Source organism: Heloderma suspectum, chromosome 3 (genome assembly GCF_057233095.1).
Source record: "Heloderma suspectum isolate Gila_16-S chromosome 3, 16-S_ref, whole genome shotgun sequence".
Lineage (NCBI taxonomy): Eukaryota > Metazoa > Chordata > Lepidosauria > Squamata > Helodermatidae > Heloderma > Heloderma suspectum.
In genome coordinates, this window is record NC_139460.1 from 317714452 (window position 1) to 317732948 (window position 18497).

At 44.6% G+C, this 18497-nt stretch overlaps 1 protein-coding gene across 1 annotated transcript in view; it reads right to left on the minus strand.

Moving 5' to 3' along the window:
* The window catches only part of MCF2L2 (MCF.2 cell line derived transforming sequence-like 2), a 344940-nt gene that overhangs the window by 100599 nt on the left and 225844 nt on the right, over positions 1–18497 (minus strand). Inside the window, exons 16-18 of the mRNA XM_084847599.1 lie at positions 14364–14430; positions 10417–10532; positions 9312–9381 (exon numbers count right to left, since the gene is read on the minus strand). Of these exons, the coding sequence (XP_084703725.1) occupies positions 9312–9381; positions 10417–10532; positions 14364–14430 (253 nt within the window). The remainder of the gene's footprint in view (positions 1–9311; positions 9382–10416; positions 10533–14363; positions 14431–18497) is intronic.

The window sequence follows — 18497 nt, forward strand, 5'->3', positions numbered from 1 at the left end:
TTGTTGTGGCGAAGGGGCTTGCGTAACTCAGTGAAGCCATAAGCTATGCCGTGCAGGGCCACCCAAGACGGACAGGTCATGGCAGAGAGTTCTGACAAAATGTGGTCCACTGGAGAAGGAAATGGCAACCCACTCCAGTATTCTTGCCAAGAAAACCCCATGGAACGTATCACAAGGCTAAAAGAGATGACGCCGGAAGATGAGCCCCTCAGGTCGGAAGGTGTCCAATATGCTACTGGGGAAGAGCAGAGGGTATTTCCAAGTAGCGCCAGAAAGAGTGAAGCGGCTGGGCCAAACCCGAAAGGACACTCAGCTGTGGATGTGTCTGGTGGTGAAAAGAAAATCCGATGCTGTAAAGAACAATATTGTTTAGGAACCTGGAATGTCAGATCAATGAATCAAGGTAAGCTGGAGGTGGTCAAACATGAGATGGCAAGATTGAACATCGACATCTTGGGAATCAGCGAACTCAAATGGACAGGCATGGGCGAATTTAATTCAGGTGACCATCATATCTACTATTGTGGGCAAGAATCCCTTAGAAGAAATGGAGTAGCACTCATAGTCAACAAAAGGGTGGGAAAAGCAGTACTGGGGTACAATCTTAAAAATGATAGAATGATCTCAGTACGAATCCAAGGCAAACCATTCAACATCACAGTAATTCAAGTCTATGCCCCAACCACTGAGGCTGAAGAAGCTGAGGTTGATCGGTTCTATGAAGACCTACAACACCTTCTAGAACTAACACCAAAAAAAGATGTCCTCTTCATCATAGGGGATTGGAATGCTAAAGTAGGAAGTCAAGAAATCACTGGGATAACAGGCAAGCATGGCCTTGGTGTACAAAATGAAGCAGGACAAAAGCTAATAGAGTTTTGCCAAGAGAACATGCTGATCATAGCAAACACTCTTTTCCAACAGCACAAGAGGTGACTCTACACATGGACGTCACCAGATGGTCAATATCGAAATCAGATTGATTATGTCCTTTGCAGCCAAAGATGGAGAAGCTCCATACAGTCAGTAAAAACAAGACCTGGAGCTGACTGTGGCTCAGATCATGAGCTGCTTCTTGCAAAATTTCGGCTTAAATTGAAGAACGTCGGGAAAACCACTAAACCGTTCAGGTATGACCTAAATCATATCCCTGATGAATATACAGTGGAGGTGAGGAATAGATTTCAGGGATTAGACCTGATAGACAGAGTGCCTGAGGAACTATGGACGGAGGTCCGTAACATTGTTCAGGAGGCAGCAACGAAATCCGTCCCAAAGAAAAAGAAATGCAAGAAAGCCAAGTGGCTGTCTGATGAGGCTTTACAAGTAGCTCACGAAAGAAGGGAAGCGAAAAGCAAGGGAGAAAGGGGAAGATATACCCAACTGAATGCAGAGTTCCAGAGAATAGCAAGGAGAGACAAGAAGGCCTTCTTAAATGAACAATGCAAAGAAATCGAGGAAAACAACAGAATGGGAAAGACTAGAGATCTCTTCAAGAAAATTGGAGATCTCAAGGGAACGTTTTGTGCAAAGACGGGCATGATCAAGGACAAAGAAGGCAGGGACCTAACAGAAGCAGATGAGATTAAGAAGAGGTGGCAAGAATACACAGAAGAACTATACAGGAAAGATCTGAATGTCCCTGATAGCCATGATAGTGCGGTCACTGAACTTGAGCCGGACATCCTAGAGAGTGAAATCAAGTGGGCCTTAGGAAGCATTAGTAACAACAAAGCTAGCGGAGATGACAGTATTCCAGCCGAGCTATTTAAAATCCTAAAAGATGATGCTGTTAAAGTGCTGCATTCAATATGCCAGCAAATTTGGAACCCTCAACAGTGGCCACAAGACTGGAAAAGGTGAGTTTACATTCCAATTCCAAAGAAGGGCAACGCCAAAGAGTGTTCAAACTACCGCACAATTGCGCTCATTTCACATGCCAGCAAGGTGATGCTCAAAATCCTACAAGCTAGGCTTCAGCAGTATGCGAACTGAGAACTACCGGAAGTACAAGCTGGGTTTCGAAGAGGCAGAGGAACTAGAGATCAAATCGCCAACATTCGCTGCATCATGGAGAAAGCAAGAGAATTCCAGAAAAACGTCTATTTCTGCTTCATTGACTACGCTAAAGCCTTTGATTGTGTGGATCACAACAAACTGTGGCAAATTCTTAAAGTGATGGGAGTACCAGACCACCTTACCTGTCTCCTGAGAAACCTGTACGAGGGTCAAGAAGCAACAGTAAGAACCAGACATGGAACAACCGAGTGGTTCAAAATTGGGAAAGGAGTACGACAAGGCTGCATATTGTCACCCTGCTTATTTAACTTATATGCAGAGTACATCATGAGAAATGCCGGGTTGGATGAATCAGAGGTCGGAATTAAGATTGCCGGGAGAATTATCAACAACCTCCGATATGCAGACGATACCACCCTAATGGCAGAAAGCGAAGAGGATCTCAAGAGCCTCTTGTTGAGGGTGAAAGAGGAGAGTGCAAAAGCTGGTTTGAAACTCAACATTAAAAAAACGAAGATCATGGCATCTGGCCCCATCACTTCCTGGCATATAGAAGGGGAAGAAATGGAAGCAGTGACAGATTTTACTTTCTTGGGCTCCAAGATCACCGCAGACGGTGACTGTAGCCATGAAATTAAAAGACGCTTGCTCCTTGGGAGGAAAGCTATGGCAAACCTAGACAGCATAGTAAGAAGCAGAGACATCACCTTGCCGACAAAGGTCCGTCTAATCAAAGCTATGGTTTTCCCAGTAGTAATGTATGGCTGTGAGAGCTGGACTATAAGGAAGGCTGAGCGCCGAAGAATCGATGCTTTCGAACTGTGGTGCTGGAGAAGACTCTTACGAGTCCCCTGGACTGCAAGGAGGTCAAATCAGTCCATCCTAAAGGAAATCAACCCTGAGTGCTCATTGGAAGGACAGATAATGAAGCTGAAGCTCCAATATTTTGGCCACCTAATGCGAAGAGAAAACTCCCTGGAAAAGACCCTGATGCTGGGAAAGACGGAAGGCAAAAGGAGAAGGGGACGGCAGAGGATGAGATGGCTAGATAGCATCACGGATGCAATGAATATGAACTTGAGCACGCTCCGGGAGAGAGCGCAGGACAGGAAGGCCTGGCGTGCTATGGTCCATGGGGTCACGAAGAGTCGGACACGACTGAACGACTGAACAACAACAACAATAGATTACCTCTTCCTTCTTCATCATTTAAGTTGTGAGACACACCAAAAGCTCTGTTGTTTTAACTTAACTGATAATGGCAATGCTGTAGATGAACAGATCAACAAGCTGCACAATATAGTAGCTAACAAAACAATAAGACAAAACAATTAGCTCAATTAGTTAACCCCTTGGCTTCCAGATCTTAGCTGGCTTGAAGCATTGTTCATCCTAATTCTACCAGTGTTGTTCATAAAAGTTCTGTTATGTCTCTGCGTTCCTTGTCTTATGCGCTGTTTAACCAATCTGTTTTATGTCTCAGCTAGTAAAACTGCTGCCATCTACGCACTAATAGCCCAACAAGAGGCTAAGTAATATGTATGTCACAAAAAGCTTTGTATGGTTATCAGAAATGCTATAATTGTAATGAAATTATGCATTTAAGGGGGGAATGTAGCAGCCATATTGGGGGTCAGACTAAGTAGCCTCATGCAGTCTCATGCTTCATGTTCTTGCTGAGCTCTTTCTCCCTTGAATATATTGTTGTAAGCTGACAAGACACAGGAATTCCTTATCTTGTCAAAGGTCATACAATTGTATATCTTGTTCTCTGCTGTTCTCTTCTGTTCTCTCCTTATCATGGCTACCCTATAACCCAGTTCTTGTATTATAAACAATGGTGCTAGGAGAAGAAATGTTGAGGACTGCAACCCCACACGGGAGGGGGAGGAGGAGCCGTTTCATATGTGTCACAATGTCTATAAAAACAATGTGCTGATGTATTTCAGGGCTTCTGGCTCTTTGGAAATGATTCCAGCCTTAAGCCCGCGCGTTAATAAAGAATCTCTTTTTCCTTCACTCCGTGGTCTCTCTGACTCTGGGTTCTGCAACAATGCCACTCGGGGATCCTAACAACAGTAAAAACCAACCATAAAATACAATTAAAAATGATTTGTGGAATACTCTCCCTATAGAGGTTTACCTTGTTCCATCTTTGTTATGTTTAGGATGTTTCATTACCACTTCTGTATTTGGTTCAGCTTTTAAATATAAATTGTATTTACTCAAAACCTTTTGCATAGGGTGTTTATTTACTGCTCTGTCTGGAGTTCTACTTTATTTTGGCAAGTAGAAGCCCTACCCTCTCCTGACCCACCAGGGCCGTGTTTCCACAACAATGGAAGGAGAAGCTAATGGAGGAGTGTTGTTGTTGTTGTTCAGTCGTGTCCGACTCTTCGTGACCCCATGGACCATAGCACGCCAGGCCTTCCTGTCCTGCGCTCTCTCCCGGAGCATGCTCAAGTCCATATTCATTGCATCAGTGATGCTATCTAGCCATCTCATCCTCTGCCGCCCCCTTCTCCTTTTGCCTTCAGTCTTTCCCAGCATCAGGGTCTTTTCCAGAGAGTTTTCTCTTCGCATTAGGTGGCCAAAATATTTGAGCTTCAGCTTCAGGATCTGTCCTTCCAATGAGCAGTCAGGGTTGATTTCCTTTAGGATGGACTGATGGGACCTCCTTGCAGTCCAGGGGACTCGTAAGAGTCTTCTCCAGCACCACAGTTCGAAAGCATCCATTCTTCGGCGCTCAGCCTTCCTTATAGTCCAGCTCTCACAGCCATACGTTACTACTGGGAAAACCATAGCTTTGATTATCCGGACCTTTGGCCCTGCACGGCATAGCTTATGGCTTCACTGAGTTACACAAGCCCCTTTGCCACAACAAGGCAGTGATCCATGAAGGGGAATGGAGTAGTACTGGATTTTTTAAAATTTCCTGTGAGCAGGGTTCCATGAGCAGATTCTCCAGCCCAGTAAACATCGCTTCACAGAACATACTTCCGGGTGGGGGTTGGAGTGGACGTCATCTGACTGGCAGGGGCTGCTCAACCAATAAGAGAGGCTTCCCCTCTCTCCCCCTTCTCCTTTTCCCTGAAAGTCCAGATGCACCTGCATTTCAAGAGCAAGCTTAATTGACCACAATGGGAGTTATTTCTGAGCAGACACGCATATGCTTGTGCTGGGAAAGGGGTAGGGGGAGAATACAAAGATGGAAGCCAGCCCCCATTTTAACACGCAGGACCTCGTTGACCACAATGGGAGTTACTTCTGAGGAGACACTAAAGCCTTTGTTGTGGGAAAGAGAGCAGTAAACACAAAGACAAAAACCAGCCCCCATTGTAACCCATAGGGTATCTATAACAGCTGCAAAGTACTTCCTTCCTAGGAACTGGGCTTTAAAATGTGCCATTTCAATTGGGGGGGGGGGTAGCTGTAAGTTAAATGTTGAATGTTGTGAGCATTCAAAGGCAAGCCTCATTGACTACAATGGAAGTTACTTCTGAGGAGACACTAATGCCTTTGTTGTGGGAAAGAGAGGGAAACCAGCCCCAATTTTAATGCACAGGATCTCTATAAGAAAGCTGTGAAGTTGTTACTTCCTAAGGCAATGAATCGGAGCCTTGAGATTGCGCTTAATTGCACTTAAGGAATTGGGCTTTGAAATGTGCCATGTCAATTGAGGGGCTTCTCTGTTATTTCTGTGAGCATTCAGAGGGCAAGCCTCATTCAGAACAAACACCCCTTGACCCCTGGGCAGGGCTAGCATACCCAAGCTAAATGCGGGGGTTGGGGCATTCAACAACTATACTGGGAGAACCCAACTTAAAGAAATGAATCAGACTTTAAGTAGTCTCAGGAAATCTGTTTTTTCCCTGATAAGCTCCGGGGTGGCTGCTGGATGGCCATGACGTCATGTATCTCTAACGACCTCAACACGCAGCTGGCTTGGAGTAAATCACTGGTGGAAACACACACACACACACCCCTCCCCGAACTAGTGAATTGGTTGCCCTGGTTGGGATGATGGAGGATCAGCCATTTAGCCTGGAGGAGGTTATTTCAAAGCAGATGCAGTCCTATGCTTAAAGCATTTAAGTAGCATGAGTAACACTTTAGGGAGGGGCCACAGCTCAGTGGGCGAGCCGGAGGTCCCACATTCAATCCTCAGGATCTCCTGGTAGGGCTAGAAAATAATCCAGCCTGAAGCCCTGGAGAGCTGGTGCCAGTCAGTGTCTACAATGGGGGGGGGGGGATCTTCACAACAACATACATCCCGGTGGGGTGGGGTGGGGTGGGGTGGGGTGGGGCGGGGCGAGTAGAACTAAACGTCATCAAACTGGCAGGGGCTGCTCAACCAATGACAGAAGCTTGTTTCCCACCCTTGTCCAGGCTCCCCACTGCTACTACATTATGAATGGAGAGCAACTAATTTTCCTGTGTGTGCAGATTTCCCTGAAGAAATGAAAATCCCCAGTTCTCCAGTGCAGCATCTGAAGGCTCCTGAGAGCTCCCCCCACACCCCCATGTGTGCACTTTTGCCTATTGCTTCCAATCCCTTCCTTCCTTCCTTCCTTCCTTCCTTCCACCCACACTCTCTCTTTTTCTCCTTCTCCCTGCTTGCAATGAGAATCTCTGTAAACAGGAAAGATCCAGGAGAAGGGACTTTACATAACAACAGAGAAACTACAGAACATCAAAGAAGCACAACATCGAAATATTTTGTGATTTAAGGATTTAAGAGAGCATCAAAGTGAAAGAGTGCTTTAGGGCAAGTTACTAAAGTTAGCCTTTAACCCTTTCACTGCAGGGGAGTGAGATTTATCTCTTACTTCTGAGTAAACATGCACAGAAAGGGGGATATTAAAGATTAAAAGCAGGCTGATTGAGTGTCCCCACTACTTCGGTAATATGAGGGGTTGCTGCCACACTCCTGTGGATTTTCTCAGTGGGAATGGGAAAAAACTATTTCCATTGGGGAAATAAGAAGGAATGGGGCATCCCACCCCCTTGACCACATCACTGCCAGGTCACAAAGGCATGCCCAGGATTTAATGCAGCGGGGGGCAGGGACATGGCATGCTGTGGTAAAACCACCAGGGAGCCGCTTTCAGTAAAAAAGTCGGAGTAAAAGGAGTTTCAGAAAATGAGGCTTTTCAAGAGGGAAGCGGCTGGTTGGCAGCGGATTGGTGACAACATCATCTGTCACGAAGAAACTTAAACTACTCTAACTTCGCACTAAATTGCTCACGAAGACAGTCCCATCTGATTCAGTACAAGACAGCTTCCTATGTTGCACAGTTGTGGAGTTTCCAATAGGCATAATCATGTGCCAGCCTTCCCACGCTCTTTTTTGCTCTAGCAAAACACCTATCTCTACCTTTGCGTGTTTCCAAATGAACAGCTCCTAGCACTATCAGTCAAAATACATTGTGCCGCTATTCCATCTTCCTCTCCTTAATGGATTTTTTGTGGTAAGAAGGAAGAAACTGAGGGAGAACATGGGAGGGTTACAAATGGAAGACGACGATGTTTGAAACACACACACACCATAAAAATTCCATGTTTGAGGCAGGGTGATTGCACAATAAAAGCTTCGTCTAGAGCACCCTTCCATGAATGGAAAAAATCCTCAGCAGGATGGATGTTTGCATTCTACTGAATTAGCAGAACACACTGGAACCATCTCTCTTCATTGAAACAACGGTTGTATGCAGGGATCTGCATTTTGTTGCTGATGGCTCGTTTACGCTTCCAAGTTTGTCATTTCAAAATGTCAGTATTCTCTTTTTTATATTCTGCTACTTGTTTTTAAGGACGTAGGAAAAAGAGAAGAGAGGAGGATGAAAGGGGGCTCCAAATACAGACAATATGCAACTCTATCAACACCCAGCCAACAGGGCTGCCAGCTAACCAGAAAAAAGCAGGCTGACCTGCTCCTGTGCCTTTATTTATTTGAAATATTTATATAGCACCCTTCAGCAGAGGCTTATAAAAATGCACACACACAAAAACGTAACAGCAACATAATACATTAAGGCTGTAATCCCATAATCACTTACCTGAGAGTAAAACCCATTGAACCCAATGGGGCATACCTCTGAATAGTCATATATAGGATTATACTGTAAAAGATTGAGAGAGTATTGTATGTATTTGCCTGGTGCTGAAAGGATAAAAATATCAGTGCCAGGTGAGCTTCTCTGGGAATTTCACAAATGGGATGCCACCACTGAGAAGGCCAGCTTGATCTGTAGATGTCAGCAGACTGCCAGATGATGGAGACTAACAACCAGGGGTTGCTATTGCCATCATGCCCTCCTGCTTCTTGACTTCCCTGTGCGCACTGGCTGGCTACTGAATGTTGAACTCCGTAGGGTAATGAGATGTCATGGAGAACTGCCCCATATACCACTGACGGCGTCTCTACACCTCCAGTTTATTGCACATTCATGAGTGGCCACTCACTGAATTGTGCAGGTCCATTACATGGCGTCGTCATTGTCCAGTCATTATCCCACCATTTCCACCCACCTATCCTGTGTTTTCCTCAAACAGAAAAAATGTGCTATTTTTCCAGATATGAACAAATGGAGCGCCATGACCTCACTGTGTATTTCTCCCGTAGCACAAATGAACCGCTGTGTGTTAGCGGCTGTGGGAGATTGTTTTGGGCTGTTGAGGGTGTGATCATGATGGCAAAGGGATGACAATGGGCTGTGGGGAGTGTCGCCTTCCCGTGCCTGCACCACTTTGGGTCCTCGCAATTTCCGGCCTGCAGCGTTCTGAAGAAGGCAGCAGGTCAGCAGAGCAGGTAGTCAGCGAAGCAGCAGGTCAGTGGAGCGGCATGCCAGCCTTCCGACCTGCCAGGACGCCCCCCCGCTGTGCATTCCCAGTGAGTAAACAGCTGAGTAAATGGCAGAGATTGTCAAAAATACTGAACAGGCAGGCGGGTGGGGTGGGGAGATCTGTGGGGGGGACTGTCTGCATGTCAGTTTCCATCCACCAGTAACGTGCAAGGGGAGGGAAAGGGGCAGGAACCAGGGAGGAGCTGTCGCCACACCCCAAGCGTAATGCTTTTTTGCGGAAAGGTGGCAATGCCTCTGAGCGGCATCACCACCCCCGTGAGAAGGAAAGAAATGAAAAATAACGCGACGGGGACAGCCGTCTAAAGAGAATGACCCAGTCCTGCAATGATACTGGATGGGGAAAGAACCGGCATGGACGTGGAATTTTCTGCCTGTGTGATGGAGCCCTGAGAAACCAGATTAACCAAACAACTGCCATTCACTTACTCTTTTTAAAAAGCACCGACCAAGAAGCTCTGGATTTTCAATGCAATTTTCTAGCTCTTTGAGGAAGATTCTGGAATAGAGATAGCGGGGAAAAAAGATTTTAGAAGAGGTTATTGTATTGTGCATTTCATAGAATCATAGAATAGTAGGGTTGGAAGGGTCCTACAAGACCATTGAGTCCAGCCCCCATTTGGGCCAGGTCTTCATTTAAATTTAGTCTGGAAGTTCCCCTAGCAGGAAATTTCAATGGGAAGCCAACGGTATATATTTTAAAACTTTTTATGTAACCTTTTGGAACAATCTTGTCATCCTGGGACTGAGATGGGGGGACGGGGGACATTTAGCTTCTCACGGTATAACCATGCTCTAATCTGATTGGACAATACTATCTGTGATATTTGCTGTTGTTGCAGCTAACTTTATAAAATGCCCCAAGTAAGTGAAGAGCAGATTCCCCAGGACAGAACACTTTGGTTCCTACTATCATTACACTTTCTCAGTGGAAAAGGCAAACTACTGGTAGCATAAAAGCCTTCTCACTGTATGCCTGTGGGGTAGGGAGTTACCCTCACCAGCCAACTTGCAAGCACTGTTGCTGTTCTCCTTATTCAGCTCCTAACAAGTGATAACATTTTAGCCAGGGAGAAAGAAATGAGGCATCTGAACTTAAGGTGCTTTCAGACAGATGGCTCCTAGCATTACCAGTCAAAAGGCATAGACTAGTGCTGCTATTCTGTCTTTCCCTCCTTAAGGGATTTTTTTAATGGTAAGAGAAAAGATTAAAGGAGTGGGGGGGAAACACAGGTGGGTTACAAACTGAAGATGTCATCATCTGGACGCCCCACCACGCTCATCAAATTCCATGTCTGAGGCAAGGCGATTGCACAGCGATACCCTTATCTGTAAGCCCCCCCCCCTCCCCCGGTCTTCTGTTTTCAGCCAAGATCAGCAGAAGTTCACATGTGGACTGGTGCATGAAGATCACTGTTAGCAAGGCACAATGAATATATGTCAGAGGCTGCAGACAGAAAAGATTATATCCCATGGGGCAACTTCCATTTTAAAATATTCATGTAAAGTCACATACTAAAGTATGCCAGCAAACCTGTTGTGAAATGCGTAGATTTCTGAGAGGTTTCCAAAAAGAATTTCCTTCTTGTTGGAAACTGCAGTTGGGATCAAGTGAATTAAATCAGGATTGTCCAGTTCTGATGCATAGCCCTATTAAAAAAGAATAGCGTGAGGAGAATGAAAGAGTAAAAATATATGCTCCGTTTTTCTTTTGGTCACTTAAAAACAACAACACAGAGAGTGGGAACGCATGAGAGAGAGAAGTGACTTCTTCTGGCCCACTGATGCAATCCTTCATTATAAAACTGCTGTTTTCATCTAGTGTCCAGGCCAGGCCTTCTTCCATAGTAAAAATAAAAGCCCTCTGCAATCTGTATAAATTATACAATTTAAACAAATGCTTCTTAGGATGCCCGGGAACAATGCTATGTCATTATATAATGCTATTGATCAATGCGTATTGTTAGTGGGACGATACAATCTACCCCCACATACTGGCTGCCTGTTTTGAGCCATATACCACCTCCAGATGCAAGACAAAAGAGCGCTAGGGGTGGACGAAACTCACTTACCTGTCCTCGAAGTTTTTTGCGGTGGGGGGGAGGCGCTTCACTGCTCCCCCCGCGAAGTTCAGGCCGGGGGGGGGGAGGCTTCCCGCTTCGCCCGGCCGAAATTCAGGCCGGGGAGGAGGCGCCTCGCGTCGCCCGGCCGTGAACTCAAAAGTTTTTTTTTAAAAAAATAAACGCCCCCGTGATAGGCTACGTAACGATTAACGTAGCCTATCACGGCTAGATCTGCAAAGTCAGCCACGATAGGATACGTTAATCGTCACGTAGCCTATCACGGGTGACTTTAAAAAAAAAAAAAGCGCGTACGCAACTGGCGGCCCCCATAGGGAGCCACCATTCGCGTTCCTTATTTGGTCGCTGTAGTCTACGTAAAGATTTACGTAGACTACGGCGAAAATAAGGGCAACGCAAATAGCGTTGCCCTTATTTTTGCCGTAGTCTACGTAAATCTTTACATAGACTACAGCGACCAAATAAGGAACGGGAATGGCAGCTCCCTATGGGGGCCGCCATTATCCGTACGCGCTTTTTTTTTTTTTTTAAGTCACCCGTGATAGGCTACGTGACGATTTACGTAGCCTATCACGGCTGACTTTGCAAATCTAGCCGTGATAGGCTACGTTAATCGTCACGTAGCCTATCACGGGGGCGTTTTTGTTTTTTTTCTTTGATTGGAATGGTGGCGGCAGCAGCCGGTCGAAAGACCGGCTGCCGCTCCCGCCCCGGACGAACACCCGCCGAACCGCCGTCCGGACCCGCCGCCGGGAGGGACATTCGCCAAAGGTAAGTCCCGTCCCGGGGGGGGGGCGGGGGGCGGGGGGGGCGGAGAATTTCTCCCCGAAACTTGTTCGGGGGGCCGAACACATTGGTGCTCGGCCCCCCGAAGTTTCGGAGAGAAATTCTCCACCATCCCTAAAGAGCGCCCTTCTTCAAGAATACCGGAAGATTATTGACAATCTCCAGCTACCAATATTAAATGACGTAACCTACTTGGAGGGAAACAGGTTAAGATTGAGACATCCAGCCATTTCTACTGCTAAAGCTCTTCTAGAAGATGATTTCAATATCCACAACACGTGGAAACAACATTGGCTAGGAAATTGCCCTCCACAGTGCCAAAGCTTGCCCTGCATCTTGGAAAAACCACCTGAATTTGACCAGCCCCATGCGATATGGACAACCTTGAACCGAATTTGCACGGGTCATGGTAGATGTGCAGATGCCCTTTATAAATGGGGCAAAACAGCATCATCAAATTGTGATTGTGGGGCTGAAAGACAAACTATCCAACATATAGTGACAGAGTATCAAAACCGAGCCTACAATGGAGACTTTGCTGATTTCCTGGCTGTGACAACAGAAGTAAAAAACTATATCTGTAACCTAGACATACGTTTGTAATATTCCTGTCTATATTTTATATTTTACATTTCATATTTATTATGCTCTATGTTTTTATTGTAATGTGATGTAAATGTGTCATACGATAAATAAATAAATAAATAAATAAATAATATGATGCTATGTCAACGTAGCTTTGTTCTAAGAGTCATTGGAGGGCAGGGGCAGGGAGAGGCTGGTCAATTCCATCAGGTAGCTGCTGTTTTCCCCCTCAGAATGCCTTTCAAAATGATGCTATGTAGCACTGTTCTGGGGCATTCTGGGAAGGGGTGGTGAAATGGACACAGGGAAGTGGCTACCATAAGCATCTCCCCTGCCACTGCTGTCTGTGGCTGCAGCAACAAAAGGGGCAGGGGGGAGATAAAAGCTTAAAAATCTGTTGCCACCACCCCACATGCCATAAAATAAATGTTTATGAAAATTTTCTAAAGCTTTATGTTCTCCCTCGCCCCAATTGATCTCTTACTTACTTACTTACTTACTTATTTATTTATTTATTTATTTATTTCATGTTTATACCACCCAACAGCCAAAGCTCTCTGGGCGGTTCACAACAATTAAAATGTTAAAATACAAAATAATAAAATATAGATGATAAAATATAATACAAAAGTTTAAAACTACAATATAATAAAACAAAGCTAGGAGCAAGAAATTTAAAATATGTTGTTGTTGTTCAGTCGTTAAGTCGTGTCTGATTCTTCGTGACCCCATGGACCATAGCACGCCAGGCCTTCCTGTCCTCCGCTCTCTCTCGGAGTGTGCTCAAGTTCATATTCATTGCATCGGTGATACTATCAATTTAAAATATAGTACCAGATAAAAACAAACTAAAAAACTAAAATGCCTGGGAGAATAAAAAAAGTCTTCACCTGGTGCTGAGACGAGCAGAACATAGGCATCAGGCAAACCTCTCTGGGAAGTTCATTCCACAACCACCACAGAAAAGGCCCTCCTTGGTGCATGCCCCCCATATTTCAAGCAGAATAAAAACAGTAAAGCAATAAAACAATATAAACCAGACTGAAAGAGGGAGAGAGCAAGAGATTACATTACCCACATTATGCAGGAGTGTCCTACTGAAAAGCAAAGTTGTGTTTCACTGATGCATAAATGCACAGAGAGAAGGAGTTGACAATTTCTGCTGAAACCTACTTGATGGGACTGATCGCTTTTCAAACTTTGCTAGCTCCCAAAATGGAATTTCATACTTTTAAATGGAAGCAGTCAATACTCTCCTGAGGCTGTGCATTGCTGGAGAAGACTGGTAATGGTAGCTAAGTTTGTTTCAAGAAAGCTTGTCTGGCTTTACTGGACTTCTCATAAAGGAACTTCAGATTAATTTTTTTTAGAAACAAGGTTCTTTGGATCACACTTTGAACAGCACCGCCTAATGCAATGTTTTTTGAGTACTGAGAACCCTAGAAGCACCTTCACTCTACTGAGTCCAAACATACCCATTCCTCCCCAGGACCAATCTCTGAAACAGTTCTGCAAGTCTGAAGCAGAAGCTGGCTGGGTAAGATGCTGATTGGCTGCTTTCTGTGATGTCACCAAGGTACCTCCTCCTACTGCCTGGAGCAATTTATAGAAATCATAGAATCATAGGGCTGGAAGGGGCCTACAAGACCATCGAGTCCAACCCCCTGTTCAATGCAGGAAACCTGATTCACAGGCGGTCTCCCATCCAAATACTAACCAGGGCTGACCCTGTTTAGCTTCCTAGATCAGATGAGATCAGGTGCATCCAGTGTTTTTGTTGTTTATTAAATCCTTACACACAAAAAAGAATAAGGTGATGAATGAGCAGATAAATGTATGAACATTCATGTGGCACTCTTAAAAATAGAAAAGGTGGACAGGTTGACTGAACCCATTTTTGATTTATTGGTCTGTACATCTATCATTTCAGGTGCAAACCTGGGATGAAGACCCTGCAACTGAAGGATGTGCTGATACCTTTCTTGTTAGACCTGTCTTTGCCCTAAGTTTCCATAAATACGCAACTTACCTCTAATATGCTTTGAAGCTCCTCCACGTAAACCCGTTCCGTTTCTATCAGTTCATTTATTATATGGCTAAAGAAGAGAGAGAGAGAGAGACAGAGAGAAAGCGAGAGAAATTTGTAGTAGCTTCTGCTGCAGCCCTGAAGATCTTATTAAACATGTTGCTTTTGGGCAGAAATAATTTAAATTGGAGGTTGACTGTTGCATGGTATTGGATGCAAGACTGAAGTATACTATTTAGTTAGTTAGTTTTTTTTTTTATTTAATATATCATAATCAGTGTGCATGGTCACTGCCTAGGGTAACATAAGCAAAACACAAGTCCTTGGCCCTAACAGTGCTTCCAGATGGAAAGCTCCTAGTGCTACCAATTAGAAGGCATTGTGCAGTCTTTTTCTCTTTAATGGATTTTCTGCAGTAACAAAAAAGACCAAAGAAGCAGTGGGAAAAACATTAATTTAAAATATTTCTTGGCTGCCTTTCAGGGTTATTTTTTTATTATTTACTTTTCCCATGGGTCAACAGCCCTTCACAGGAAAAAGATTTTCCACCCTTGCCTTACTAGGGTAGCAATGTCTCCTACTTTACAGAGGGCAGTCCACTCTTTCATAGAATCACACAATAGTAGGGTTGGAAGAGGCCTATGAGACCACTGAGTCCAACCCCCTCCTCAATGCAGGAATCTAAGTCAAAGCATCCCTGACAGGTGGCTGTCCATCTTCATCTTGAATGCCTCCAGTGTGGGAGAGCCCACCACCTCCTAGGGAATTGGTTCCATTGTCGTATTGCTCTAACAGTCAGGACGTTTTTCCTGATGTTCAGCTGGAATCTGGCTTCCTGTAACTTGAGCCCATTGTTCCATGTTCTGCACTTTGGGATGATCGAGAAGAGATCCTCACCTTCCTCTCTGCGACATCCTTTCAAGTACTTGAAGAGCACTATCCTATCTCCACTCAGTCTTTTCCTCTCAAGGCTAAACATGCCCAGTTCTTTCCGTCTCTCCTCAAAGGGCTTTGTTTCCAGTCCCCTGATCTTCTTTGTTGCCCTCCTCTGAACCCTCTCCAGTTTGTCTGCATCCTTCTTAAAGTGTGGTGCCCAGAACTGGACACAGTACTCAAGATAAAGCCTAACCTGTGCTGGGTAGAGGGGAACTAGTACTTCACATGATTTGGAATCTATACTTCTTTGAAGGGCTCGCAGAGGACAGTCTCCTATTTGAAGGTACCCTCTGTTTGGATCAAATCTGATTTAAAGATAAAGAACCCTAAGAAGGGAGAGACAGGAGACTTGAAGTTGCCCATTAATCGTTAGCACTCTTGGACAGCAGACTCAGGAAACGCTCAGGTCATGTGGTCACAGCTTTCCTGATTATGGTGAGATATAAAGTATTTCTATTTAAATTATAATAATTGTTTTCAAATGTCTATCTATCTATCTATCTATCTATCTATCATCTAAAATAGTATATGCAAATGTTATGGAAATCTGGGTCCTCCTTTGTCCTTGTTTTTGGTGATGCGTTTCCTCTTTTTGGTGATGTGTAGCTAGCCACCCTACTTACCACACTGAGATATGTACTCCTCCTGCAAACTTAGTAGAATATTGAGCATCTGCCCTGTCCTCTGCCCCACCAGCCGCCACTGCAATCCAGATAATTCTTGGCCACATTCACAGTTCATGAATGCATCTCAACATACACTGCAATACTGCAAGGTATTCAGGGGCGTCAGACCAACACTGGCCCTGGTGACACCATATTATACACTCCAGGTCAATTTATACAGTCTTGATTTTCCAATTTCTGTCACTGGCAAATCATTATCTCATTTTGTCCCCATTTCGCCTCTGGGAGACAATGTGAGGGATGCCTTCCCAAAGTATTCTCAGTGTGAATTCCCATACACCAGCATCATTTATTGTTTCTAGAATGCTTAACATGCATTGTTCGACAACAAATAAAAATTAACCACAGTGAGGTAAGTGGGCTGTTCCCACAGTCCCTTCCAACTAAAAACCATTGTTATTTTTTTATTCTGTGATTGTTATTTTATTGTATTTTATTGTATTTTAATGTTTTAATTCCCCTTCATGGATCACTGCCTTGTTGTGGCGAAGGGGCTTGCGTAACTCAGTGAAGCCATAAGCTATGCCGTGCAGGGCCACCCAAGACAGACAGGTCATGGTGGAGAGTTCTGACAAAATGTGGTCCACTGGAGAAGGAAATGGCAACCCACTCCAGTATTCTTGTCAAGAAAACCCCATGGAACATATCACAAGGCTAAAAGAGATGACGCCGGAAGATGAGTCCCTCAGGTTGGAAGGTGTCCAATATACTACTGGGGAAGAGCAGAGGGAATTTCCAAGTAGCGCCAGAAAGAGTGAAGCGGCTGGACCAAAGCCGAAAGGACACTCAGCTGCGGATGTGTCTGGTGGTGAAAAGAAAGTCCGATGCTGTAAAGAACAATATTGTTTAGGAACCTGGAATGTAAGATCAATGAATCAAGGTAAGCTGGAGGTGGTCAAACAGGAGATGGCAAGATTGAACATCGACATCTTGGGAATCCGCGAACTAAAATGGACAAGCATGGGCGAATTTAATTCAGGTGACCATTATATCTACTACTGTGGGCAAGAATCCCTTAGAAGAAATGGAGTAGCACTCATAGTTAATAAAAGGGTGGGAAAAGCAGTACTGGGGTATAATCTCAAAAACGATAGAATGATCTCAGTACGAATCCAAGGCAAACCATTCAGCATCACAGTAATTCAAGACTATGCCCCAACCACTGAGGCCACAGAAGCTGAGGTTGATCGGTTTTATGAAGACCTACAACACCTTCTAGAACTAACACCAAAAAAAGATGTCCTCTTCATCCTAGGGGATTGGAATGCTAAAGGAGGAAGTCAAGAAATCACCGGGATAACAGGCAAGCATGGCCTTGGTGTACAAAATGAAGCAGGACAAAGGCTAATAGAGTTTTGCCAAGAGAACACGCTGATCATAGCAAACACTCTTTTCCAACAGCATAAGAGGCGACTCTACACATGGACACCACCAGATGGTCAATATCGAAATCAGATTGATTATGTCCTTTGCAGCCAAAGATGGAGAAGCTCCATACAGTCAGTCAAAACAAGACCTGGAGCTGACTGTGGCTCAGATCATGAGCTTCTTATTGCAAAATTTCGGCTGAAATTGAAGAACGTGGGGAAAACCACTAAACCATTCAGGTATGACCTAAATCATATCCCTTATGAATATACAGTGGAGGTGAGGAATAGATTTAAGGGATTAGACCTGATAGACAGAGCGCCTGAGGAACTATAGACGGAGGTCCGTAACATTGTTCAGGAGGCAGCAATTAAATCCATCCCAAAGAAAAAGAAATGCAAGAAAACAAAGTGGCAGTCTGAGGAGGCTTTACAAGTAGCTGAGGAAAGAAGGGAAGCGAAAAGCAAGGGAGAAAGGGGAAGATATATCCAACTGAATGCAGAGTTCCAGAGAATGGCAAGGAGAGACAAGAAGGCCTTCTTAAATGAACAATGCAAAGAAATCAAGGAAAACAATAGAATGAGTAAGACTAGAGATCTTTCAAGAAAATTGGAGATATCAAGGGAACGTTTTGTGCAAAGACGGGCATGAGGACACAGAAGGCAGGGACCTAACAGAAGCAGACGAGATTCAGAAGAGGTGGAAAGAATACACAGAAGAACTATACAGGAAAGATCTTAATGTCCCTGATAGCCATGATAGTGCGGTCACTGAACTTGAGCCGGACATCCTACAGAGTGAAGTCAAGTGGGCCTTAGGAAGCATTACTAACAACAAAGCTAGCAGAGATGACAGTATTCCAGCTGAGCTATTTAAGATCCTAAAAGATGATGCTGTTAAAGTGCTGCACTCAATATGCCAGCAAATTTGGAACAGTCAGCAGTGGCCACAAGACTGGAAAAGGTCAGTTTACATTCCAATTCCAACGAAGGGCAATGCCAAAGAGTGTTCAAACTACCGTACAATTGCGCTCATTTCACATGCCAGCAAGGTGATGCTCAAAGTCCTACAAGCTAGGCTTCAGCAGTATGTGAACTGAGAACTACCGGAAGTACAAGCGGGGTTTCGAAGAGGCAGAGGAACTAGA